At 40.0% G+C, this 26,679-nt stretch overlaps 6 protein-coding genes and 2 long non-coding RNA genes across 21 annotated transcripts; 3 read left to right on the top strand and 5 right to left on the bottom strand.

Annotated features, from left to right (window-relative positions):
- Positions 1–203: 203 nt before the first annotated feature.
- Positions 204–10,596, top strand: LOC116917026 (mitogen-activated protein kinase kinase kinase 4). Its single transcript, XM_045169936.1, is given in 26 exon segments — positions 204–342; positions 539–686; positions 765–1,051; positions 1,108–1,575; positions 1,633–1,870; positions 1,954–2,144; positions 2,226–2,541; positions 2,632–2,895; positions 2,957–3,194; positions 3,263–3,611; positions 3,673–3,810; positions 3,887–4,152; positions 4,218–4,444; positions 4,507–4,641; positions 4,703–4,794; positions 4,858–5,046; positions 5,108–5,422; positions 5,484–5,664; positions 5,735–5,872; positions 5,937–6,119; positions 9,281–9,637; positions 9,699–9,821; positions 9,886–9,992; positions 10,054–10,122; positions 10,124–10,234; positions 10,319–10,596. Coding segments are annotated over 23 exon segments (4,641 nt in total). The 5' UTR covers positions 204–342; positions 539–686; positions 765–1,051; positions 1,108–1,233; the 3' UTR covers positions 10,391–10,596.
- On the bottom strand, positions 6,169–8,843 carry LOC116917029 (fibrinogen C domain-containing protein 1). Of its 2 annotated transcripts, none has more exons than XM_045169938.1 (10): positions 8,575–8,843; positions 8,366–8,493; positions 8,156–8,304; positions 7,874–8,091; positions 7,634–7,766; positions 7,412–7,551; positions 7,192–7,340; positions 6,990–7,121; positions 6,668–6,927; positions 6,169–6,602 (listed from the first exon to the last, which is right to left on the bottom strand). In XM_045169938.1, the coding sequence occupies exons 1-10, from the start codon at positions 8,798–8,800 to the stop codon at positions 6,314–6,316; spliced, it is 1,824 nt and encodes a 607-aa protein (XP_045025873.1). In that variant the 5' UTR covers positions 8,801–8,843; the 3' UTR covers positions 6,169–6,313. The 2 variants fall into 2 exon arrangements, with proteins under 2 accessions (XP_045025873.1, XP_032778270.2); XM_032922379.2 differs by having other exon boundaries at positions 7,634–7,772; positions 8,575–8,842.
- On the bottom strand, positions 10,015–11,258 carry LOC123470153. The gene is made up of 2 exons (XR_006643672.1): positions 10,868–11,258; positions 10,015–10,754 (listed from the first exon to the last, which is right to left on the bottom strand). It is a non-coding gene; the product is annotated as an uncharacterized LOC123470153 (long non-coding RNA).
- Positions 11,259–11,411: 153 nt separating this feature from the next.
- Positions 11,412–15,347, top strand: LOC116917028 (putative pre-mRNA-splicing factor ATP-dependent RNA helicase PRP1). The gene is given in 16 exon segments (XM_032922378.2): positions 11,412–11,594; positions 11,734–11,781; positions 11,900–12,004; positions 12,074–12,214; positions 12,273–12,347; positions 12,414–12,518; positions 12,578–12,956; positions 13,018–13,272; positions 13,338–13,596; positions 13,654–13,845; positions 14,254–14,393; positions 14,453–14,587; positions 14,589–14,627; positions 14,695–14,857; positions 14,921–15,045; positions 15,110–15,347. Coding segments are annotated over 15 exon segments (2,205 nt in total). The 5' UTR covers positions 11,412–11,547; the 3' UTR covers positions 15,043–15,045; positions 15,110–15,347.
- LOC116915322 (dehydrogenase/reductase SDR family member 12) lies at positions 15,238–17,152 on the bottom strand. The gene is given in 10 exon segments (XM_045169939.1): positions 15,238–15,501; positions 15,665–15,737; positions 15,739–15,810; positions 15,876–15,885; positions 15,961–16,025; positions 16,092–16,227; positions 16,289–16,413; positions 16,470–16,565; positions 16,631–16,853; positions 16,932–17,152. Coding segments are annotated over 10 exon segments (972 nt in total). The 5' UTR covers positions 16,988–17,152; the 3' UTR covers positions 15,238–15,385.
- A 782-nt stretch (positions 17,153–17,934) lies between these two features.
- On the top strand, positions 17,935–19,187 carry LOC116915752. Its single transcript, XM_045169299.1, has 4 exons — positions 17,935–18,004; positions 18,103–18,179; positions 18,254–18,525; positions 18,590–19,187. The coding sequence occupies exons 1-4, from the start codon at positions 17,935–17,937 to the stop codon at positions 19,029–19,031; spliced, it is 861 nt and encodes a 286-aa protein (XP_045025234.1). The 3' UTR covers positions 19,032–19,187.
- A 344-nt stretch (positions 19,188–19,531) lies between these two features.
- Positions 19,532–21,776, bottom strand: LOC116915753. 13 transcript variants are annotated; one of them, XR_004390273.2, is made up of 6 exons: positions 21,638–21,772; positions 21,428–21,549; positions 20,741–21,240; positions 20,525–20,663; positions 20,262–20,454; positions 19,532–20,182 (listed from the first exon to the last, which is right to left on the bottom strand). It is a non-coding gene; the product is annotated as an uncharacterized LOC116915753 (long non-coding RNA). The 13 variants fall into 13 exon arrangements; XR_004390276.2 differs by having other exon boundaries at positions 19,532–19,839; positions 19,902–20,182; positions 21,428–21,770; XR_006643667.1 differs by having other exon boundaries at positions 20,741–21,038; positions 21,103–21,240; positions 21,428–21,769.
- A 953-nt stretch (positions 21,777–22,729) lies between these two features.
- LOC116915754 (protein PRRC1-A) lies at positions 22,730–24,880 on the bottom strand. The gene is made up of 9 exons (XM_032920881.2): positions 24,769–24,880; positions 24,390–24,701; positions 24,021–24,321; positions 23,856–23,958; positions 23,713–23,797; positions 23,565–23,647; positions 23,436–23,493; positions 23,236–23,367; positions 22,730–23,144 (listed from the first exon to the last, which is right to left on the bottom strand). Exons 2-9 carry the CDS (start codon positions 24,504–24,506, stop codon positions 23,046–23,048), a joined length of 978 nt encoding a protein of 325 aa, XP_032776772.2. The 5' UTR covers positions 24,507–24,701; positions 24,769–24,880; the 3' UTR covers positions 22,730–23,045.
- Between the last annotated feature and the right edge of the window lie 1,799 nt (positions 24,881–26,679).

Below are 26,679 nucleotides of genomic sequence, written 5' to 3' on the forward strand. Positions count from 1 at the left end.
ATAGGACAAGTCACGAGTGATGCAATATGGCAAACACGCAAATGTATATACGAGCTTGAATATTAGCTTAATGGAATGCAGGTTAACGCCAGTTTGACAGTTTGACGACAACATCGTAACAGAGACCAAAGACGAGATGTTTGACGTGGCAAATTTCTCATAGAATGGTCACATACACAAAGTCAAAACGTCAAAACCTATTCTACGGGGTACGCAACCTCGTAAAGTCACGTACGTCAACGTTTTATGGTTTCTGATTTGATTCAACCATTGCGATTGAAACACAAGGAGATTGGGATAAGTAACTAGCTCACCTTTGGAATGACTCGCGAACTACAGAAGGTATGGTGGTTAATAATTCTGGAACAAATAAGAATTGAGAACAATGGGAGGGTCAGATACAAATACCTGCAAGGCAGGGAAGGCTTTGTTGCTTTGCTGCTCTTGTAAAAATAGGGGTCTGTTTTTTTTTTTTTTTTATGTATCTTTACCAGTCTCTCATTTATGTAATGGTATATTATAGTTTCACCTTCTTTAGTTATTTGTTTCACTCGATCAACCTGCCCGGTCAGTGGAAAGCACTCGAGTCGAGCGAAGTTTCGGTGCAAAACAAACACCTGTTAACAGTAATAAAGTAGCAGACGTCAACTGAAGTACCTTAGACCTCTGAAGGTCATCGGCCCTAGGTAACGTTATTTTGTCGTACGATTCCTGGATGTATTTTATTGGGCTTCTTTGCAGTAAAACATTCTTACGGCTTCTAGATAGCCTGCTAACGTCGCAATGTCGTTGCTGACGCATATGGTTAACAGTGCACTTTCGGGTAAAACTGCAGTCCAGTTGGGTGTTTCTGTGCGCCTCATTGCGTTTCACCGCCCTTTGCCTCAATCTATCGAATCTGACGGTCGTTTTTGCCTTATCATACCCGGTGTTTGTGGTTAAGGAGATAAACGGCCAGCCGAGATTTCGACATTGTGGTTAAAGAATGAAAATAGAACAGCTTTGGATTTTAGTTTCCCACACAACTATTTATCTTGTCACCTGGAATTAAGTATAAACAACCAGGATTATAAAACTCTTTGTGTTGGTTTATGACTAGTAAATCAGTGTTTTATTATTTCTATAGAAGGCCCTGAAAAGAAGATATGGATGTACCCAAACAGAGAAGTAAAGCAGCGACAAAGGTGAGCTTTGAAAGCTCGGATAGCCAAGAGAGTTCCTCTGCTTCTGAGGATGAGCTCGATTCACCCTTTCAACAAGTATTCGTGTACACCACCTAGCCGACAAAATATTAAAGGAATGCAAAAAAGGAGAGAGCTCAGGATACTGAATTCACCCAAATTGTCACTTGAGAAAATAGAAAAAGATAAAAAGGAGAAGGCAACATCAACTACACACAGATGGCAACAAAGAGAAACCAGCAAACAAAGAGTATCTGAAAGAAGGCTGAAATGGATCACATCCTCTGACAATGAAGGACCCATGAGTATGGGGGAATCGGCATTCTTGGATGGCTATGCAAGTGAAGATGAAGGGAATTCAGATATTAATACTCCCAGCAATCAGGGGATAAAGGTATGTACGAAGGTGTTCATTATCGACATGTAATTATCCAACTTCATTCCAAACAAGGTTGAAAGTCGCAATCGATTCATGAGTTTGTGTTCCCGTCTAATCAAATTGCCGCGCAAAGTGAAGAAAACCGATTCCCTGCAACAGAGCAAGCAAATCATATCATGCCAGAGCCGGACAGAGTTCCAAAATTATTTTACAAATCTTATGAAATCGTCTAGTACCACGGAGAAAACAACCGTTCAGGAAGCTCAAGAAAAAAGTGAAGAAGAACTTTTGTGGCAGAGTGAATTAAAAGGTAAACTTTTCATTACAGTTTAAATAATCCGCTTGTGGAAGGAACTGACGACTGCTCTGGAAATCCTTGATCGGACGGGGCAGATCTCTTGTGGTTGGAATTGCAGGCTTGGATATCTGACAGAACTCCGCAAGAGCAGGATAACTATCTGTATGTTCAACGTAAGAAAATTCCTGATATCTTAAAGAGAATCATGGAATATCGATTCGAACCTTTTTACCCCACTTCGTCGAATAATTCGCGGTTCAGCGCTTCTGGGTCGTTTCAGGAAGCAGTAAGTAACCCAGTTCTCTTCCCAATTTTACCGATCTATTGTTTTTTATTTTTTATTTTGCCTCGTTCAATGTCCACGTAGTTGGAATGCCCTGGCTGTTTGGACGCTTTCTGCGAGACGTGTTCTCTCAACCAGAGCAAAGCATTGTACGAAATTTCAGCGTTGCTAAAAGAACTGGAGATCGTGGAGGAGCTCTACCCTTCTGGCCGCGCATTGGGTCTCGATTATCCGCTTTACAGCAGCACAGAGTTTAATGATCGGCTCAAGGCAATTCTGTGTTGGTACAACGTGACTTGCTTGCTGCAACTGAAGATCGATATCATCGGTCATATGCTCATATCCCTTGGCTCGAAAGGGCTTCCTTGGCCCACGTGGCCAGCATGGCCAATCGACGATGGTATATGCACAAGGGGCTTCTTTTATTTAAAAGATTTCCGCCACCTTAATGCTCGTATTACTATCATTTCCCATTTTGGTTTGCCTTTAGGAGACAGTGCCAAAGAGGAAATCGATATCGACAAGGAAAGACATCAACTTCCTGAATTGGATGGATATAATAGACCAAACAGGGATGAAATGCAAAGCCCACCGATTATTTTAACTAAAAAGAGACCACTCAGAAGAGAAAAATCGCGAGTTCAATTTTTCATTCAACATGATCCGTCTGCCGCCAACCGAATAAATGACCATCATCACATGGAAGATAGCCCAACAGAATCCTGCAAGAGCGAATATTCTGGAAATGACCTGCGTCAGTTACTTTGTTAGGTCTGATTTTCCGCATTATATTAAACTCTACATTGGAATGACAGCGGAAGCCGACGCCGAGCTCAAGCACGAATACATTACGGAACATCATCTTTACAGGGACGATGCATATATTCCCTGTTCCAAGCCGGAGCATTTACGCCTCGACAGTTTTGGTGCAACATCCGAGACAGAGTCAGAATCTTACAAATCTGGAGGACTGGAGACCCCAGATGGCCGTTTACTTTACAGACACTATATCGAGAGAGCTTTGAAAAGCAAAGGGCTACGCAAAATGCTCCGGTATGTTTCGTTGTTGATTTTGAAAGTTAGTTCATTGAGAATGAATCCTACCTGTAATTGCTTTCCAGTTGGATCGTCATCATCCATCGCGTCAGCATGATGAGAGCAAAAGAATCGTTATTGAAACCGGATCATTATAGGGGTAGTAGTTGCTCCACGTCTCCTTACTTGTATGAAGAGTCAGAACCAGCGGGGGGCGATCGTCAAGCAATTTCACTGGAACTCGGGGAACTCCGTCGCTACGGAGCCTGGTCTGAAGAGATCCAGTCGTTAAAATTGCCTCAGTATCGAACCCTCTACCTCTTTCTTTGCCGAATGCCAATGGATGTCATCAGGGAATCTTTATGCATTCGCTTGGAACAGAAACCGGCTGAGCCGTCCGCACTCAGTATTCGCCAATTGATGCAGGAATTCAAGGTATGATTTACAAAGTGCAATGTTCGACGATTCAAAACATTTCTTCTTTTCCCAAACACAGGAAGGACTAAAAGTGGGTGTAATTTGCAAGCAAAAATATCGAAGGGATGTGCATTCGGTTATGCCGACTGATTATGATGTATCACTGCATAATGCCTTAGAAAAGGAATTCAATGATATTCTGAAGTTAACACTAAGCGTGAGTGCAATCCGTTCAAACGCGTTGTAGCCTTGTATTCATTTCTCAGTCAACAATTCTTTATTATCTCAATTAGGTTTATCTAGATTATCTAAAACGATGGGTTTGCATGGGATCACCGACTAAAGCAATACAGAAGAATGTCTTGGAATCAGAATGGAATTTCACACGGTCCGTGTGTTCAGAAATTCCCGGCGGCGAAATGTTGGCTGGCAACTCATTTTGTGCAATCGCTTCCTCGATGTTAAGCTCAACGGGTAAATACTTGCGTGACGGAATCAGTCGCCGTATGGAATTCCAATCAGACACTAGCGGTTCAGAGACAGATGAGCGCTCGGAAAAGTATGATTTCTTTATATGCTGTTTAAATACTTAAGAATAGCGGTGCATTGATATGCTTCTTTAAGGGACATGGCACTCTCTATACTGCGGCGAATTCAACGAGTTCTTTCAGAAGCCCGTGACCAGTGTCTGAAAGCGGTTTCAGTTACGAAAATGATTCGAAGAGATTTGGAAGTAGCAGCTGAATTTGATATCAATGTGCCGATTCCGGAACTCCTGGAACGTCTCGCCATTACTGGCCACGTCCTTCTAGTTTTACCACATAATGACAACTATGCAGTTTTTGTTCCACGTTTGTAGAATCATGAGCTCGTTCCTCTATTGCTTCTAACATTTTCTTTTTTCGATTTCTAGAAAGCCTTCGAAGTCATAGAGAATATTTGCATTGTCTTCTGGATCTTTCCTCTCGATCGGAGCCACCTCCGCGGTCCAGCGACGATAAGGAAGAATCGCTTCCTTGTTATTCTCAAACCAGTGAAGACGATGCAGGTATAAGAAGGTTCATTTTATGCCACTGATACGTAACCTATTCTGATTATGTTTTTGTTAGAAAACGAGGGTTATATGATACTACTTCAGACACAAACTGGCGATGGCGAAACAATTGAGACTCTGTGGAAGGGGGAAACAGTCCGCATTCATGTAACATATGCCTCTTTTCTGAATACTCAGTTCTAGGTGTAACATCCTTTTTACATTTCTTAGAACCTCAGAGACGATGCAATCCTGCGTTCTCATGTCCAGCGAGAAGTGTTACTGCTTATTGTTTTCAACGCTATTCATCTGTCGGCTAGGCGTCGCGAGGTGCAGGAGACACTCGGCCCTGGTCTTGAATTAAGATACGAGAATAGGCCATCGAATTACGTTGTTGCTGAATCCCTCCTTCAACTCAAGGTTGTATAGGGATGCTAATGCTAAATCAACCAAAAGTATTCAGTGACATTATTTTTCATAGAATGAAGTTATCTACTTGAGCCAAACTATTATTCAATCCATCGAAGATGTGATTAATAAGTGCAACATCCAGTTTTTGAACGTACACCTTCTAGACCCAGTAGAACAGGCACCACTAATAAGCCGATGGAAGGAAGTTGTTCGCCATTGTTTCAAATTGGGTTTCGAATTCAACAAAGATGTCTTACGTCTCGTTTCTGGAAAACCAAACGTTGAGCTAGCTCTCAATGTGGTCAAACTGGCTAACCTATGGATGAGTTTTACTGTGAAATATAGTGAACGCGGCCGTGGACTTAGACCCAAATGGGCTACCCAGGTATGTTTTCGTGATGGAGTTCGATGTGCGGGATAAATTAAAAATTTTCTGGAACATCAAGGGACTAGAGTTTCTTGTTACCGCCTGCGAATCGGACATTACTTACCATCTCTCCGATGAAGAGTTTTGCCGACTGAAAGAATCAGTCAGCCAATGTGTGCATCACGTCATTGGCTCACTGGATCATAGTTCCAAAACGCAATCTTTGTCTCCAGCTATCCGTCGGTTTTCCAAAAGCTCGAGTATGCCTAATGAGAAGTAACTTTATGTAAATGTAATGATGTAATCACGTTTCTTTTTTTTTTAACGTAGTGCCGGTCTTCCCAAACAGTTTATCAGCAGACTCCCTTTCGCCTTCTTTAAGCCCCATGATGTCGAGAAAGATGTCGTTGAATATTTCTAGAGAAGAACTGTCTATCTCGTTTTCTACTCTACCTCGAAGGGATTCCGGTAATAAAGGTCGTGTTTCTCAGTAGCTATTTAAATTATATTGACCATTGAATTCGTTGTTTAGCAAATGACATTTTGCCGTGGAAGCAGCGCGTAGGCCGCTCCATAGACCTAATCGAATCAGCGCGTGATGTTGCATTGGAGGAGGCTACATTGATTGGGCGCGTGTCCCGACAAACTAAAGAAGCGAAATGGCATATCCGGCTTAAAAGTGTGCAGTTCTCATGGCAACGTGGGGTCAAAATCGGTAAGCTTTTGATTATTAAACCCTTTCAAACGCGATATGACCTTTCAGGTACTGGCGGGTGCTGTGTATTTTAATGTTAAATTTGGGTTTCCCAGTTAGGTTTGTAAGTAAGAAGACTAGAGGGGGTAGTCGTCTCGCGTTGTCCACCTGGGCCAGCCGGTTGGCAGTTGTAAAGCTTCTGTTTTTATGGCGGATCATTGCTCCATTTCTTTTTTCTTCTTTGACTTCTGGCCTTGCTGATTTGGTAATTTTGGGCCAAAAGTGAGTCTACCTTGGTTACTAGGTGGGGCTGGCACTTGCGGAGATCGAGGTTTCACAGTAGTTCCAGTCACTGCACCGAGTCCCACGGCGTTGAAGTAGGGTCGAATCATCATCTTGGACCTCATCAAAGAGTATTGAGGTCCTTGATAGTCGTACCAGTACATCCCTTTATATTCAAACTCTTGGGGAACTGGGCCGTTCAGATACTGCCCATTTAGATTGCTAAATATTACCGTAGAGTTGTGTTTTTTTAATGTGCCATGTTTAGCATTAAGAATCAAAACTACCTTGTATCGCACCCTCGGTACCACCAACCACCGGTGTGATCACGGGCGCAGTTGCCGTCCAACCATTGATCCTGATCGTTGTCTGCCGTAGAGAACTTCATCGACGTGTGATAGGAAAGCGAATCACCCGCATCGCCCTCGTAAGTTCCCAAAATTCGAATGTCGTAACCTTCGGTGTCAGACCCAATAGCAAAGGCGGTGTAGTGGGCCGTGGCGTGATTCAATCCGAAATCCGTCAGCTCAATCAACAGCTCGTAGACCTTTTGGAAATTAAATGATGTTATCGTGGTAAATGATATCCGTTATTCAGTTGTCAACTCACTCCTTGATTGGTAATCATATGGATTTTCTCGAGACCCAACCAGAATTCGGTAGCCATGTTACCGAATCCATGTTTATAGTCGGACCATCCTCGTAGAAAATTTATTGAGCCGTCAAATCGATTCTGGATGACCTGTTAGAGAAAGAGAGAGAGGGTAGGGGATAAGCCCTTGTCATCAAATAGCCGAAAACGAATGCCATACTGTCCATCCACCTCCACGAGTTTCCATGTCGCATTGAACGAAAAAAGGAGCCGACGAGGAAAATGGTTGAATTCGCTGGATGCCTGACTGTAAATGGCGCCCACCTTTGCTGAGCGCATCCTGGCAATCACGCGGGAAAGTTGATTGCTCTGTAAGTGAGATTGAACGAATTTCAGATAGTTTGGGAATTATCTTCAACGATTGATAGTTATAATTCTACCGGGAGAAAGGCAAACGCCATTAGGTTGTATAAAGTGAGAGAGAGATCTGGCCGGTGCAGAGTCCTGGCTCTTGAGAGTTGTAATTCCACGCTGTATATCCTGTTTTGTGGCGAAATCCTCGCTGCGTCGCTCAAAAGTCCTCAAGAGATTATTGAACATTAGCGAGTGTATTGTTACTATTAATATTTTCTTTTTAATTCATTTTTTAAAGAAGAAACTACTTCGTCAAGTTGGCCAGAACGCTGACGTTCTTGTTAATGAGGGCCAGCTCCTCCCGTAAACCATTGGCCGTCGCTCGAAGGCTGTTCATTCCACCCAAAAGTACTTGAAGACGCGGGGCTGGAACTTCGCTTTCTGTCACTTAAAAAATTGCACATTTGTTAATTCAACTATGTATTTTCCCTTTTTTTTTTTTTTATCGTTGCTTGTTGTCTTGCCCCAACACGAGAATTGTTGCTTACTTCTAGCTGACATATGGGCCCCGCCTGATTTCGTTAGAATATGTTTGAGCTCAGTTTGGCCGGCGCGAACAGCAATCGATTCATCGCGCACGACGTCCAATAGGGTTTCGATTCGCCCAACATCGCTTTCTAACTGCTGTAGTCGTCGGGAAGTGTCGGCCGCCAGGTTGCGCACCGTGTCTCCCCGTTCTTGCATTTGTACTTCGACACGCGTTAAACTGATTTTCCGATAGTTTCGTTTAAGTCATTCTGATCATGGGATAAATATGGAAAGGCACTCACCGATAGTCAATTCCCTCTAGTTTGCGTAATGTCTGTATTTGCAAAGATTCAACCGACGACATCCGTTCAGTAATGCGCTGAAGATGAGCCATTATACGGCCAGTGACGAAGGATGGCCCAGCTTCGTCCGCAGTTCCTCCGCCGGTTACCTGGAAAAGATCCCATATGCAGTTCTCTTGGCTTTGAAAGTTTGAAATTTGGAACAAGTACCGATGGCGGTGTAGCCGTTGGCATTGTCACCGTCGGCCATACTAATCCTGGTTCGTGTTCAACGTCATTCAAGATTCCCCCAGCCAATGTCGGAGTTGTGGGCGTGGCTGAAATTCCTACAACGTTCGCTGTGAGAGACAGTTGTAGCATTTTTTTTGTTTGTTTACGTTATGTGTTTACTCTGAAAACATTTTTATTCTGGAACTCACGAGCCGGTCGCGGAGCGATCAAGTTGAAAGGCCGTAGTCTGCGCACGTCATCCGTATCGAATTCGTGATCCACAACATCAACTCGACTTTCTTCAGAACTTGTCCCGGTTTCATCGTGTTGTGCTTCGATTCCAACGATATTGACACTGAAAAGAAACAATAGCAAAGCTAAATGTATTGCCCCGCTGCTGGTGTGACACGCCAGCGCAGCAGAGGAGCGACCCATCTTGGGGACTGCCGAATCCCAACTAATCGCACACCCTTTTAGCTTCAAGTTTCTCCTTGATGTTGTGGCCAGTCTTCCATGCGTATAGACGCTCATCGCTTATTTTGTCTTGTCATTTGAGTTGATGGTCTGGCGGACTATTTCGAGTATTTTGTTTAAGATTCTCGGTGCCAGTTCAAAGGTTGTCTAGTACGTCAACCAACGGCGAACCAGTCGACAACGCCAGATGTTTGTGTTACTTATTTACGTTTCTTCTGACGAGAATGGGCCTAAACAACACGCTGGGTTGCCAGCCCACAGCCGAGCGTGGCCAGCGGGAAGCTACCGAAAGCGTTCGGTTAGCTATTTGCGTCTCCCTAACAGTTGGGTCCCTCTGTAGAAGAAAGGCTATATTTACCATCACATTATGCTAGAAATAGCTATTTCAGTTACGAGAAATTCAAGTTGATTTCGTGTTTTCTGTATTTTTAAAATTGTCAGGACAAGGCCGTTTTGGAAAGGTGTACGTGGCGGTCAACAACCAAACGGGTGAACTCATGGCTATGAAAGAAATTGCACTACAACCCAATGATCATCGGACCATCCGCAGTGTAGTGGATGAATTGCATATTTTCGAAGGGATACATCACCCGCATCTGGTTCGTTACTATGGCCTGGAAATTCATCGCGAAGAAATGATTATCTTCATGGAATTCTGTCCGGAGGGGACTTTGGAAAATTTGGTTGCTTCGACCGAAACAGGCTTACCTGAAGAACTCATTCGACGTTTCACTCGCCAACTTCTCGAGGCCGTCACCGTCTTGCACGAAAATGGAATCGTGCATAGAGACATTAAAGGTACAATTGCCGACGTTCGCCATGACGAATAAATGCGAGTTAATCTGTAACTTGTATTTAGGAGCCAACATTTTCCTTACTGACGTTGGAAACTGCTTGAAATTGGGCGATTTTGGTTGTGCCGCCAAAATTAAATCACAAACGACTATGTTCGGTGAGCTTCAGGGCTTTGTTGGCACTCAAGGTAAACGAATTTGATACAGCCCTATGAATGGCAAGATTAATCGTTATAATGTGGGTTTGCTTAGCGTTTATGGCTCCAGAGGTTTTTATGCATACGATGACGGAGGGCCACGGGCGTGCAGCAGACATCTGGAGCGTGGGCTGTGTCGTCATAGAAATGGCGACAGGAAAAGTAATACGATTCAACAAGGATATTCGGAAAACCCATCATCGTATATTTTACACATTTGCAGAGACCGTGGTACGAGCTAGAATCCAATTATGCTATTATGTTCAAAGTTGGTATGGGGGAAGTCCCTTCCCGCGCCACCTACGCTTAGTGAGGAAGGCCAAGCGTTTCTTTCCCATGTTCTCCAGCACGATCCAAAGCAGAGAGAAACCGCAGCCAATTTGCTTGAACACAATTTTCTAAAAGTAAGTGAAACATCTTTTGTTAGCGGTGCCTGTTGCCTACCACCATAGTTTTTCTTTTTTATCTTCATAAATTGTTGTTACCAGGTATATCAGGAGGACGACCCTTCCTACTCTGCAGTGACTCATCATCTGGTTTCTAGTTTAGCGAAACGTTAATGGTGCAACCTGCAATTCTTAAAAACAGAGTTGTGATTTTGTGAACAACAGAAGTTCCTTGTTTTGTTTACATTCCTCATATTCTATTCATTCTGACACCTCTTAAATATTTTGTCAGTTATTGGTCATTAAACTTGGATAGCGTATCTGTCCAATCCAATCTCTTACGTAACAAGAGCAATACAAACGAATTAGCTAAACTGCAAGTAATCGTTTAACATTTACCGGTTTTGTTTAATTTTTGGGTTTTGTTTACCGTATTTTAGTTTTGCGACCGCCATACAGTATACATTACTTATAAAGGACAAGTAATTCAGATTTTTACCAACTGGCTGCTCGAGTTGATCGATCGATAGAGATTCTTCTAACGGAGTAGACAATAAACATTGTATATTATTATTATTAATATTTTAATAACCATTCTACTAGCTAACACATCATAATCGGTCCAACTATCTGGGTTCTGAGGTTGTGAACCTGCAAAATTATGAGCGATGGAGTTTTTCCGCGAACAATTCTTATCATGGTGGTGACCATGGGCTGCCCACATAAATGTGCCAACAAACAACGCATTTGGCCGTATCACAACTAAAGTTTTGTCAAAATTCGCACGCAAAAACAATGCGAACCCAAACGTGACATTCACAAAATATTTCACTGGCCAAAGTTTTTGGCTGTTACGTCATCCAATGCCTAATAAGCTAAAACATGAAGTATCCAGGAGTAGTCAGCTAGTCACGCTGCAAAACAAGTTGATCTACGCGTGTTACCGTCCAAAGATGGCGTTGCGGCTATTCGGTACAAAAACGCCAGTACGGTCCGCTATTTGACATGTCAGTAAACTAGCGCTTGTCAAATACCGAAGCATACTGGTGATTTCGTACGAAACAGCCGCAGCTCAAGCTCTCTCGTGCAATGGTCCTGTTATACTTCATTGGCTAAACCAAAAACCATGCAAAAACTGTGAATCTCGCGTTTCGCGCCTCAAAAGAAGCTGCCATCTAGCGTAATTTTATTAACGTGTACCTCTGCAAGCAGTTAGTAGCGTCTGCAAGCACTTGTCCAAACTCCAAACGAACTCTGAACGTGTCTGTTAAAACGTGTTTCCACTTGTTTCTTCACAAAATATCGTCAAATTGGTATCTTCATCTGTAGAAATGTCTAAAAGGCGCATTGAAGTCGATGACAAGCTCAGTAAAAAATCGTAAGTTTTAGTTACCATAGCACGCTTTGGAGAGAAATCCATAATTTTATCATTCTACAATGCACAAGCATGGTGCAGTTTAGCATCTTAAACAGAATCATTTTTCATTTGCTTAAAAACGATTTTCTTTTCGTTGTAGTCGAGCATCTGGTGAAAGGAATAGGGATAATGACGTTGATAAGGAAAAGTAAGCCGTGTGTTTGTATATTTTTTAAGTTTAAGCCATTGTTCTTATGGTTTTTTATTTGTTCATACAAGTCTTTTTGTTGTGTTACAAAATTCTTTTCAACAATCTTTTTTTCTAGGAATGTTATAGAAACAAAGCCCAACATTTCTTCGGCAACAACTGTACCAGCAGCCAAGCCAGGACTAACATTAAATCCACTTACAGGTCTACCCTACACACAGAAGTATGTGTCATCTACAAGATATTTTTTTAAATTTTGTTACTATTTTGTTAATTCTTAAACCTCTGTTAGGTACTATGACATTTATCGGAAACGGATTGCACTTCCTGTGTGGGAATATAGAGACAAGTTTTTCGAGTTGTTGGAAAACAATCAAACTATAGTTTTAGTTGGTGAAACAGGATCAGGAAAAACTACTCAAATTCCTCAATGGTAAGCAACTATTACATTCTAATAGACCCATATTTTAACTAATTTTGATTTCTGACAGGTCTGCTGAGTTTACTCGGAAATTAGGAGTAAAAAAAGGAGTTGCTTGTACTCAACCACGCCGAGTTGCTGCAATGTACTAGATTTTTTTGTTCTGAAGCACCATTTCTGACAATTTTTACCATTTTTGTTTTCATTCTAGGTCCGTGGCTCAACGTGTTGCCGACGAAATGGACGTTGTTTTGGGACAAGAAGTTGGTTACAGCATCCGTTTCGAAGATTGCTCCTCACCTAAAACTATACTCAAGTACTGAAAATTTGTGCGTTCAAAATTTTATTTCTAAACATAATTTTGTGTATTTTTAGGTACATGACCGACGGTATGTTGTTGCGTGAGGCTATGTCAGATCCGCTGTTAGACTCATACCAAATTGTCTTATTGGATGAAGCTCATGAGCGCACACTTGCCACCGACATTCTTATGGGTGTTTTAAAGGAAGTCATTAAACAGCGCCATGATCTAAAATTAGTTATCATGTCTGCAACACTCGACGCGGGAAAGTTTCAGTCTTATTTCGACAACGCCCCACTGATGAATGTTCCCGGTCGGACACATCCCGTTGAAATCTTTTACACACCAGAACCCGAACGGGACTATCTTGAGGCTGCTATTCGCACGGTTATGCAGATTCATATGTGTGAAGATATCGTTGGTGATGTTCTTCTGTTCCTTACTGGTCAAGAGGTTAGCATTTGATGATGTGAGATATTTGATCAATTGTTACATGTGTTTTTATGCCGTGCAGGAAATCGATGAAGCGTGTAAGCGGTTGAAACGTGAAATTGACAACCTGGGACCTGAAGTAGGAGAAATGAAATGTATTCCTTTGTATTCCACGTTGCCCCCAAATTTACAGCAAAGGATTTTCGAGTCAGCTCCACCAGTCAGACCCAATGGTGCCATCGGTCGTAAAGTGGTTATTAGCACGAATATTGCCGAGACCTCTCTTACTATTGATGGCGTTGTTTTCGTTATTGACCCTGGTTTTGCTAAACAGAAGGTAAAATTCAAACTCTTTTAGAATAATTAGTCTTTTTAACACTATATTGGTGGTTGCTTTATCAGGTGTATAATCCTCGCATCCGCGTTGAGTCCCTACTGGTTTCTCCCATCAGCAAAGCATCAGCCCAACAACGTGCCGGTCGTGCCGGTCGTACTCGACCAGGAAAGTGTTTCCGTCTATACACCGAGAAGGCATACAAACAAGAGATGCAAGATAACACATATCCAGAAATTCTACGCTCTAACTTGGGATCCGTCGTGATTAATCTGAAAAAATTGGGCATCGACGATTTAGTCCATTTTGATTTTATGGATCCTCCAGGTGCTATTTTCTAGTTTTAGCACTCTCTATATGGCTCTAACGTTTAAAAATCTACAGCTCCTGAGACTTTGATGAGAGCGCTGGAGTTACTGAATTATCTTGGAGCTTTGGATGACGATGGTAATATGACGGAACTGGGAGCTATCATGGCGGAATTTCCTTTAGATCCTCAACTGGCCAAAATGTTGATTGCCTCTACCGAATTCAATTGCTCCAACGAAATTCTTTCTATTACTGCTATGCTTTCCGGTAAGGCGTAATTGAATTTATGTATCTTTCTATAATTTTATGCCAATTGAACTTTCATAACTGGAGGTCATAGGGTAGCTTGCTTAGCATTATCTGTTGTTTCGTTTTAATCGTGGTGTCAGTGGGTTTGAGTTGTTCCTTCTAGGACGAAGGACACTAACGTACTCTCCCAGTCACCGAGTGTGGACACTTTAGGGGTATAGAAAGGAGTAGAAAGGATAGGCTCTTTTATTGTATCCTCTTGCTAGGTGAACAGAACTAAACATGAAGGCGGGACGCGCGGGCTTCCCATTTTTTGGTCTCCTTGAAATGTGGGGCCCCACTTCCGTCTCTTTCTCTTTTTCTCTCCAATTTTTTGCCATCACTTCACTTTCTGGATTGCTCTACATTGCCGACATCTGGATGCAGTCCCACAAGTCTTCATGCGCCCCCTGGAAGCAAAGAAAGCTGCGGATGAAGCTAAGATGCGCTTTGCGCACATCGACGGTGATCATTTAACTATGTTGAACGTCTATCACGCATTTAAACAGAACATGGAAGACCCACAGGTACTATTTTAGTCCGTTTTCTCAAACCAATTGATAATATAATTCGTTTTTTTCCCCAGTGGTGTTACGATAATTTTGTAAATTACCGTTCAATGAAATCGGCAGACAATGTGCGGCAACAACTTTCCCGCATAATGGATCGTTTCAATCTAAAGCGAACTTCCACGGAGTTCACCTCAAAAGACTACTATGTTCAATATTCGGAAAGCGCTCATTAGCGGTTTTTTCATGCAGGTAGAAAGAAATTTCTATTTTTTCCGATCAACAATGATTTTACTGAAGTTTTGTTCGTTTTACTTAGATTGCCCATTTGGAACGCACAGGACACTACCAGACTATAAAAGATAACCAAGTTGTACAATTACACCCTTCTACGTGTTTAGACCACAAACCGGAGTGGGTTATTTACAACGAATTTGTTTTGACCACTAAAAATTATATACGAACCTGCACCGATGTCAAACGTGAGTCAGAGGACAATGTATTCGTCCAATTTTGACAAAGTTTATAATCATTTTTCCTCACAGCGGAATGGCTGATTAAGGTTGCCCCGTCTTATTACGATATGAGTAACTTTCCGGAAGGTCCGGCAAAAAGACAACTTGAACAGATTATCAACCGCCTCGAGAGTCGGGAATATCGCAATTGAAAGGTAGGTGATGATTTATTTTTTTTTTTTGTGGTTCATAAAACTAAGATCCAGTTATTTTTACAAGGTTTACAAAACTATCTGTAAAATCGACTGGCCATCAGTTTCCATTCACTGAATAGGGGAAGACATTCCGGCTTCTTTCACCAAGATCAGTGACCGCTTATTCTAATAATTAATTTTGAAACAAAGCAGTCGAGTATAATACTTGTAATCTTGAATGAAACATGCCCATGTTGGATTGATGTTAAACCCTGAAATGCTGAAATGACACAATATATGTGGTGTCATTTCTTCCAGTTTAAGTTTTCAGCCCACTGGGCTTTTCGTAAATATTTTATGATTAGTTTTTCGTGAATTGTTCGGTTAGGGCAACTAATTTCGCCATGAACTTAGCTTCTTCTTCTTTTGTTGAGCGCGTCCACGCCAATGGTAAGTGAGTTGGTACAGGATGGCGATCTGTAAGAAAAAAATTACGACATAATTAACAACTGCCTTTAATCGGATTCTTTCTCCATCACAGCGACTTTCACTTGCTTCTAACTACCCAACATATTGTACTGTTAATCCCTTTACGTCCCAAAAGTTTGCATCTCTTTAAGTCTATCATTAATAGACTCACCCTCAAAAAACAAACCAGATGGGAATTGTAAAGCCGCTTCAGATATAGCCAGCCAGCTTGCCGTGTCAGCTCCCTTGCTCTGCGGTGCGAAGACGGTCTTTCATTTTCTCATAGAACTCTGGCATCGAGGATCGAACCGCCGGAGTCTAAGAACATAAAAATATATGAATTAAAATTTTTTTGGATTTGTTAAAAAAATAATAGTGATTACATCAGCCCACCTACATTCGAAAAAAGAAAGAATTAGTAACGTGATTTTTAAAACAACTGGTAAATTTTTATTAAAAAAAGAATACCCTGGATGCATCGCCGAAAAATGAATATTTGGATACTGTTTGGCATACTGCTCCGTCATTACCACCTAAACAATTCCAAAGAGTGATAATAAACCCCATTACAGAAGTACCACACATTCATTGGTTCCAACCTGCTGTCGTTTGTTTTGAGCGTAGGCCATGGTTCCATCAAATTTCTTTTCCTTTTCTAATTGCCAATCATCGACATTCAGCTTTTGAACCAGCATCCCACCACTGGATACAATTATCACTCGGGGTTGCTGAGCTCTAATTGAAACCATAATTATTATACACAAATCTCTTATATTAATGTCTTTTGATTTTATACTTGGATAACAGAGGAATAAGGGATGTTGTTAGCAAATGGGTCCCTAAAGTATTTGTTGCAAAATTTTTTTCATTTCCATTGCTATCTATTTCTCTGTTGTTTATCATACAGCCAGCATTGTTCACCTGTTACCCAAATATGTAAGTACAACAATCTACAAACTACTATTATCATAGCTTACTAAAACATTCAATTCCGTTCCACTTTCAACAAACCTCCTACCAAATTCAACCACACTTTTGGAATCAGAAAGATCAAGTGAATGAATATGGATATTCTGAAAAGAATACATGTTTATGATGTATAAATTTAACTTGATCTTACAAGATGAAAATAACTTACATTGTTCCCTGATGCTTTTTGAATTTCGGTCTGTGCTTCTTGTGCGGTTTTTTTATTACGGCATACAAGATGTATGGTTCCTCCTCTCTTGGCTATGTCTAAAGCAATACATTTTCCAATGCCACTGTTGCCACCGGTAATCATGTACGACTTTCCTGAACAATCAACATTCAGATCGAGGTCTGCAGGGTTAAAATTCTTACTAGCTGACTCATATCCCCCTCTAAAATTAAGTTTAAAAACACATAAATATTATATATACAAACACAAAACACATTTAGGTGTTAGAAAACATTCTTACTTGGTATAATCCCTCAATCCTCTGGCAAACCATACGGCGTTCCTATAGAACGACATTTAAAGAATTTTTCAGATTTTAGTGATGTGAGAGTGAAGATGATTCCTTCCAATTCTGTAGCAAATTCTAAAACTGAGATCCCCTAAAAGATAGCGAGCATTATGTAATGAAATGTCAGCAAGACCCAGATAACAAATAACAACTTGATTACACAAAAAAACAAAAATAAATAATAAAAAACTCCGATCTACCGACCGATAGACGAGTTACAGAAAAGACATCTAGTGGTTGAAAATTCAACTACTTAACGAATTTAGTCATCCTTAATTGCTATGTGATTATGGGCGTGAGTGAGTTTACACATTTGTTACGTTCCCTACATTTTGTATTTCAAAGGATTAAAAAAAAAAAAAAGTGGTATGCTATTTTTAATTGAGTTAATCCATTGTTCTGTCTGTACTGGGTGACAAACATTTCACACTGATTTTTTTCCTTCATGTAACAGTTTACCTTGTCATCATCAAATCAAGTTAGTAATCAGATGATTTTGGGCAAGCTATTTCTGCCACTTGTCATCTTGCTATTGCAAAGTGAGAGGATTAACATACTGCATGCCACTGTGTACTAGACATCATACTTTCATTGCTATCGAGGTCATGATTCTAAACACACAAGGTATACTATAACACAATTTAGTAAACTAAAACACAATTACCTAAATTTTACACTGTTTATTTGTTCGCTCTACAGTGTATCATTATTTTTCATCTGTTGAGTGCAGCATATCCTTATATGTTGGGAAACATCCACTTTTCCATCATCAAACAGTCAACATTCCATACTCAAACATCTACCAATCCATCACTCTTCCAGAAGCTGTCTTCTCAGTTACTTAGCCAGCTATAAATATGCATAGGTTTTGAGACCATCACCACCTTTTGGTATTTTAAGCTTCCATGTTGTGGTTTGTGGAGCATTGCTGTATTGTAACAAAAAATTCTGTGATATGACTGCAAATATTAATATTCCTTCTAAGAAACACTGGTGTTTCGACAGTTTCGACACCAGTGGATCACGTACGTAAGTTAAACTGACTTTATAATCGTTGTATCAGAAAAATTTAATTTTCCACCTAAGAACGCTTACTTCTTTTTGCCTAATTTTATCTGTTTAGAACTGTTTTTGTCTACGCCTCCACCTCATCGCTGTCTTCTTCGACGCCTTTACCACATCGCTGTCTTCATCTACGCTGTAGCCTTCGCCTCATCGCTGTCTTCATCTACGCTGTAGCCTTCGCCTCATCGCTGTCTTCATCTACGCTGTAGCCTTCGCCTCATCGCTGTCTTCATCTACGCTGTAGCCTTCGCCTCATCGCTGTCTTCATCTACGCTGTCGCCTTCGCCTCATCGCCGTCTTCATCTACGCTGTCGCCTTCGCCTCATCGCCGTCTTCATCTACGCTGTCCCCTTCGCCTCATCGCCGTCTTCATCTACGCTGTCGCCTTTGCCTCATCGCTCGCTATCTTCATCTACGCTTTCACCTCCGCCTTCGCCTCATCGCTGTCTTCATCCCATTGCCGTCTTCGATCCATCTATCCGTAAGTTCTATTCTGTATTGCATCGTGAAATTTTAAAATACTAAAATATTTATTTTTTTTATAGAAAAAATCCATGGCTTAGTTACACGGAAAAGAGGACAAAAAAAAGGTGCAGCTCAGCAGACAGCCCACGGCGTCGGAAGGAGGCCTCAGTGGAACGTCGCTCTGGTATTGTTTTGTTTTGCATTGTAGTGTTTAAGTTAACCCGTTGGCTGCCACCCCGTTTGCGTCCCATTTTTTTTGTAGCTTGTAGGGACTGGGCGCTGTTCTGCCTCATGGTCTATACCATGGGGGGAACAGTCGCCAATGCACCTAAAGGCTTTGTGCCTTTAGGTGCTGTAGGCAATGCACCAGTAGGGACTTCTCTTTGTCGGTGTGGTGATAGATTCCTGGGGTGTGCATTCCCGAAATGGTTTCTATCACCGTGCCAGCCCGGACTTGTCTTCGGACAAGTCCCATCTTGGTCGGGGATCCTTAGGACGCGATGTGTAGTAACTGTAGTTTAAGCAACCTACGGGTTGCATGGCCTGGCAGCCAACGGGTTAACTTAGCATATGTGTTTGTATATTTGTGTATGCATGTAATTTTTATGAAATGTGTTATGTAAAATAGTGGTGGAATTGTTGGGTGGAGGTGGGACAATAAAAACAATTCAAATTTAATTTCCTCATTTTATACTTCATTTAACAATAAATATGTTTTTTAATTATAAAAACTTTTAATTTGAAAACTCCTTTTATCAATCTGTTTCACTAAATCTCGACCACTCGATTCAGAATGTCAATAAACATCCCTTTTTTACAATCCAATAAAGAAATTTATTATTTTTCAAAAAATAAACCCAATGAATAAACCCCAATTGTCAAAGGATTTTTACAGATTTAATTTTTTAGTGACTTTCACAATGAGACAAACTCGACTAGTCAGTAAAGAACAATGTCAAGACCAAAATAATCTTGAACTTTTCATTTCTTGCATGTGAGCTAATAATTCACCAATGCAAGAGTAATACTGGAAATCTTGTATTAAACTGACAACAGAACAATGGTGGCATTCCTTTCTGTCACAGAATGATTCTGCTGCCACCACAATACATCAGGTACATCCCGAAGACCTGAAAGTACAATTACAAAAACTTAAACTGTTAACAATAAATTCTAAATCACCTAATGGCACCTCCAAGAACCTAAGAGATCTAGATAGGGAAAAAGATCATAAAGAACTACTTCCTTTATAATCAACTATGGTACCAAATGGGTGCATTAGACTAACGAAGAGGAAAAAACGTGCTAGCAAAGCCAAGCCATGTTCCTTCTTTAAAAATTCAAATTAAATACGGTACAATGTTTTTTTACATGGATTTTTTGTCATAATACCTTTAACAACTCTGCATTGATTGAATTAACAATATCCAGCTCAAAACACACGAAATCGGTGGTGAAATTTCAAGAAGGTTTGCTTTAAGCATCCATCCTCAGTCCGACGCCACGCGAAATAGAACAGCTGACGGAACAGCTGACATGCCCATGAAAATTCTTCGGAGTTGATTATTTCTCCTCTAGATGTCTTAAAAATATGCAGCAGGAGTCGAGGCGCAACCCACTTTGAAAACCCGGCATCAATAAGGATTCCGTTTCTTCACAATATAATTAGTAACCTGCATCGAGAACAGATAATATAAAATTAGAATGGAAGTGTGAATATAATAAAGTAAATAATAAGTCAGGCAATCCCACTTTTGTTCGTTTTGTAGGTGTTTGAACAGGCACCACGCGTCTTTCGTTAACTTCGCTCTGGAATTGAAAGATACTTTTTATTATAATTTTGAAAATATAATACACCAATGTCATGAATTCCAGGTATGGTACAGTGTGATGCCTATGGTTCTGTTTGATGGCTGTTCCATTAACACCACCTTACATTTGTTATCTGTGATAAAAATGAAGATTATAAGCAGCATATATAGAAAAAGAAGAGTTAAATATGCTTCCACATTTACTTATGGCCTGTTCATACTGTGGATGGTGCAGTCCTGAACATCAATTATGCTGGAAACCCATAAGAATTCACCAATCAGATGAAATATCTTAAACACAAATGTGGAAACCCAGTCTGAAAGATGACTGTTGAGCTCACTCCTTGGTACACATGAAAATAATGGAAAAAAACAAAACATTCAAGTAATTCACGTAAATTACAATCGGAATCCCACTACCTTGTGATTAGGCAATCATCATGGCCAATGTGATTCAGCAATATTATGATAATATCTGATAAAAAAACCTGTAACAATGCCTGCTAAGGACTCAATTGGCCCCAGTTCTTGGTTAATAGAAGACAGAAGAAGAGCAGTAGATAAAGAACATTTTTCCAGGAGCAATTAACTTTTGATTCAGATTAGTGGGTAGCATCATCAACTTCCAATGACATCAATGGGCTTTGAGGACCCCCACATCCTCTTTCTGGTCAGAGCCCTATAAATTCACTGTTGATCACAGCAGGGGTATGACCTACTAATTATTATGAGTCAAGGGGAGACAGGCCACATAAAAGAAGGTAGCCCAGTAATACACTTACATCTCTTTATAAGAATACCTCAATGTGACAGAATGTAAATGGTGGTGGCAATTTCTGGACACACTTCCAGTGGTTATCGGTTTCAGAACATCCTTCCTCAACCAACCCAACCCTTTCCAAACAGCTGCCATTATTAAACTATACAAAGAAATATACACTATACACTATACAAGAAAATATACACCAAAACTTTTTATTTGGAAACTTAAAAAAATCTAATTAACTTCCGACAGAAGCTTTCACAAGGGAAATTTGAATGCCAACCTCAGGATTGCACAATTTATAAGATGAATCATTAAATTAATCATAAAAGAAATTTATTTACCTGATAGACATGTTGTTGTTCATGTAAAAAAGTAATACAGCAAAGAACCAACTCAACTTGTTTTCCAAGGCTATATCCACTACCAGCTTGCTTTGTTTGTCTTAAATCAGTAGAATTTTTAGCTTCTCATATGCGCAAACGCGAATCATCCATCCAGTAAAAGAGTTTAAATCATAAGCTTTACTGTGAACATTTTTTAATGTAAACCACCTGAGTTGTGAAAGTGTGATGAATGATGACATGAAAAGCACTAAGCCACGGAACTCTAGTACCAAAACTTGCTACAGGTGGCGCTGAAGCAGTGATAGCGCTGTACAGGTAATTTGAAAAGTAAAATCGCCAATTTAACTAGAAAACTAATAACTTTATCGAAAGTAGCGTTCAATTTTGACTGTACCATTAAACTTCTGTCGAATTTGAAGAGATGTCATTTTTGGCAGATTTTGACAAAAGTGGGAAGGCTATACCCTTCCCACTTTTTCATTTTTGGCCAAATTTCAAATTTTGCTTAAAATACATGATTTCGATTCAGAATTCATTGAAAATAACGAAAATCAGGTTTATTTTTCTATTGGTCTTATAGTTTTTTATTTAAACGTTAAAAACCATAAATTAGGTTGGTGCGCTAACAGCACTGTTTTCGTTAATTCGAAAACCGCTGGTTTAACGAGAAAACCGATGACTAAAATGCAATGCTTAAAATATACGATTTCGATTCAGAATTGAATGAAAATCACGGAAATCAAGTTTATTTTTCCATTGGTCTTGTATTTTTTTAACTAAAGGTAAAAAACAAAAAATAAAGTTGGTGCGCTAACAGCACTTGATTTTCATTTATCTTAAAAACCGCTGGTTTAAAGAGAAAACCAATAACTTAATCGAAATCAGCGTTCAATTTTGACTATACTTTATAATTTTTGTCGAATTTCAAGAGATATTGTTTTTCGCAGATTTTGACAAAAGTGGCTACGCCCTTCCCACTTTTTCATTTTTAGCCAAATTTTAAATTTTAACAATAGACCTTTTATTCCTACCCAAACGCAAAAAAAAAACACCGATTTAACATATGTCAAGCCCAGTCACAAGCTCACAGTCACATTCTATGTTTCCCTCCCATCAGGACTTTGCAGAAATCATAAAAAAACATGTTTTTTTTTAACAGCTTAGTACATGAGAGAACTGCAAGTTTCGTAGGCTTTTTTAAGATTTACAAGAAGAATGGTCGTAATATTTGTGTTTCTAACCGTCACAATAAATAAAAATGAAGAGGTTAACGCAGACGAGAGAAAAAAACACATAAAATAATGGGTATTCATATAAATCTCTTGTTATCAAATCGTACATACTTTTGCTTTACTTCAATTAACTGTGTCTCAAATATGAGGACCACACACGATTGCAAACAGGATCGAAGTGCGGAAACGAGACTTCGTTGACCTAGAAACTATTAGAAAAGTTGACATCCAGTAACCCACCACATACGATCATTTTTTTAAATGACCAAGTGAAAAATACGCATGGCGAATAATAACACAAGTATTCAAATGAGTGCCGATTTCAACAGAAAATTACCAATGACCACCAAATTTCGAATTACTATAGAAAAGATATTAAATGATTAAGATTTGTAGCTGTTGGCTAAAGTCTTTGCTGCTAAAAGCAGGATATCGCGACGAGAGATTCCAGTTAGTGCAATTTGCCACTCTGTAGCAGGGACCTAAACGGACAATAACAGTGACGATTATTAGTCGCTTTTAAGCATTTTAGTGATTAGCTGATTAGACGGACTAAACAAAAAGGTAAATTACATTAAATTCTTCAGCAACCGCTTGTCCGACAGTAACGGCAAATCCAGACTGTCGTAAGGGATAAGAGTCGGTTGTACAGTTACGCATACGTGCAACTGCATTTGCGGGCACCATTAATGGCTGAGAAAACACCTGTATTTAAAAGGTCATCACTGTCTGCTACATGTCATTTTTTCAGCACAACTTTCTATATTACGAACCTGTACGCTAATATTGCGAACAGGATCCTCCAGCAGGAGACAGTTCATTTCGAACCAACTAGAAAAGACAAAACAGTCATGGTAGCAAAAGTAAAGCAAATTATAAAGTTTCGGTTCAATCTTTCATACTTGTCACTGAAGAGTTCAACAACGAATCCCTCAACTGATACAACTGGCTGTTGAGGTGGAACGCTTCCACTACTTCGTAGATTCTGGAAAACATACATGATTTATACTAACTTTTTGAACGACGGTATTGATTTTTAAAATAACATACGGCAATTCTTTCCTGCGCAGCTTGCAACGCACTGGCAAATCCCACTGGCTGTGCTGCTGTGCCAACACTTTGCGATTCATAACCTCTGTAAATGAAAAGAGGTTTACAATCGTTCTAATATCAATGTTTCGGTATTTATTTACTTGACAGTTGCTTTTCCGAAAACTGTCTGGAAAGCTTCTCGGACTGAACTAACTTTCAGTTCCTTTGTGGAGGCTACTGCAATATCAATGTCACCTCCAGAATCTAAAAACAAAAGATTTTGTTATTAAAAGTCACAAAATCTAACCACAAATGTCAAAACTTACATATAAACTCCTTCATTTGAGGGTCTAAAGTGGTAATCATTGTATCTACTGAACTTCTAGCTTTCTCAGCCACTTTAGCAAGAATTGCTTTTCCAGGCATAGCTTCTTTCATCCAGCCAAACAGACCAGAGCCTTTGCTTGGTTGTTCGTTTAGAGGATCAGCAATATTTTTCTCATGTGCCGCCAAAGGGCTTTCTAGGACACAAATTTCCAAATCAGAAGTTGCAGCTGGAACATTATGGTGTGTTTCACCAACTTCTGTGATTGGTGATATGGGAAGCAGAATTGGAAGATTTAAACTCTGAATAGTAAAAAATAAGAAAATAAAAAAAAGTAATGTTTTATGCATTCTGATTATTTAGAACTTACAGTTTGTGACTGAAGTCCAGACTGCCCTGTAAAAAACTGAGAGTTTCCTACAGTCGGGGTGCTTGTTGTGGGAAACAGCTGCCCGGCAGGCAAAACTAAAGGAGGAGGTCCAGCCATCAAGTTAAGAGGAAGACTTGTTGGTGGATTAATCCAAGCAGGTAACGGAGTGGGACCTTCGTTTATGTTGCCTTCCTTTGGTTTGTCAACTAATTCGAATCCATTTTCTCCATCCTCTTGTTGGTTTAATCATGTTTTTAACAGTGTGACGATCGGTCCAGTTTCATAGGAAAATCACTTAAGAAACCTAAAGACCTTCCGAAATCAAGAAAAAAATCGTAGGTAATAAGTTGTATCTAGTTGGTGTGGCAAAATAACATACCTTGCTCCTCCTGACACCAGATAAACAACACGAATACAAATTCGACCAACGTCATGAAATTATTTCAAGCTTAGGTATCGATAGATAAATGCGATACCTCAGGTATCAGGTTATTCGATACAAGGAACCCATTCTTATGCAACGTGTAGCACTGTAGCTTGCGTTTAACTGCCATTTGAAAAGCGATCGTTTAACGAAGTACAGATTATAAATAAGAATTGTTATATGAATGTTAATTGGTCTTTCCAGTTACATGAGGGGTCGTTTCTGCAGGCCTTCACAAAATAACTAGCGTGTAATATTCCGCACGTCCTTTACAATTCAAGAAATGTCATTTGAGGGCAGTTGAGTTCAGACAGGGCTGAATGTAAATTATGGTCCATACATAGGTAAGATCCTTTTCAAATGGCCTCTCTCGTCCCCGAGAGAAAATCAGGTATGAGTCAAAGAAATGACTGAGTTCATGAAATATTGTGCATGGGATTTTGCCTTGAGAACAAACAGTTATATCTTTCTGAATCTGTAAACGATTTTTCTTACATGTTTTCTTAGGAATTGAAAGAGATTACTAGTTAAGCAACGATGTCATTTGAAGACATCGCCAAAATCCGTTCCTCCGCCTGCTACCAAGCTAATAGGATTATTACCTATTCGTCTTTATGCGGAGAATAAAAGATTCTTTTCGTTGGACAAATTAAAGTGTCATCTTTATCATGAGAAGCGCTTTTGTAAAAGGATTCGAAGTAGCTCGAGCAGTAGAAGCAAACCGTCTGAGGACACTGGCGTTTGACTTGAACGATGAAGTCATATAATTACTTTTTTAAAGGACATTGGATCGAATCGGTTTCAGTGGATTTCGTCGTCTTATGACGTTGAAGTCTTTGTGAAACAACACGGGGAAAAGGAAGAAATGAGTAGCTAATACATACAGTGTGTCTCAGCAGTAATCTGGTGTATAATTAACATGTTCTGACTTTGCTTATTTTGTTTGAATGTTGAGGTCACTTACACCCTTTTGTCGTTTACACACATATGCAGGACGTGCCAATAAATGTGTACAAAAATAATGAAACAAAATCTGTTAAAACATAGCACTTGATGTAAAATTAAAATCGACCTCTATTCTGCATTAGTGTAATCCTTAGATGGAGACAGAAATGTTGCTGCTTCCATTGCTCGAATGAATAAATGTAGCAATACATAAAAAGGCTCTGGGAAAGGCACCCTCTAGAGAATAAAAGCGAGGAGTCTAAGGAAAGACATCAAAAATGGACATAGATAAAAAGAGACTGCTGGATGACGATGGAATAGCTATGTGCACAATGTATACAGTAAATATCTAATCGAAAGTTGGTCCTATATATTTTGCATGTATGTTTCCGCTTTGAGATTGCATTTCATATACTTACGGTGAAGTGTTATTTGCATTTCTCTGTCCTGGTGCCGTCCTTGGGAGCCTATAACAACCAGCTGAGCGCACATTTAGAGACGCAGAAGTACGCAGCGTTAATGACACTCGTTTTCGCAGGGAATCAACGCTCAACACTTGCATTTGCTTAAAGCCTTTAGATCATCTAACGCAGCTAAGATAAAATCAGTATACCGGCTTCTATTATTCCGTCCCGATAAAAGGAAAGATTGTCTTGTAAATTTTTCAGAGCATCAAGATCGAATGCCTTTTTCCGCAACCGCTTTGTCGTTTGCCATTCGAAAGCGGATCATTCTGAAGTGAGTGCGAGTGTTTTTGTCTTTACTGGCAATGTAATAAATGATGATGCCACTTTGTGCGTCCATTCATCTCAAAGCGCTTACAGCCATTTAAACAATATGATCGCAAATAAGTAAAGATCTATCAGCACCTGACCATTATGTGATGGTCGATGGATTGGTTTTATTTTCTGGGTTGGTTGT

The sequence above is a fragment of the Daphnia magna genome, linkage group LG2, assembly GCF_020631705.1.
Source record: "Daphnia magna isolate NIES linkage group LG2, ASM2063170v1.1, whole genome shotgun sequence".
NCBI classification, from domain to species: domain Eukaryota; kingdom Metazoa; phylum Arthropoda; class Branchiopoda; order Diplostraca; family Daphniidae; genus Daphnia; species Daphnia magna.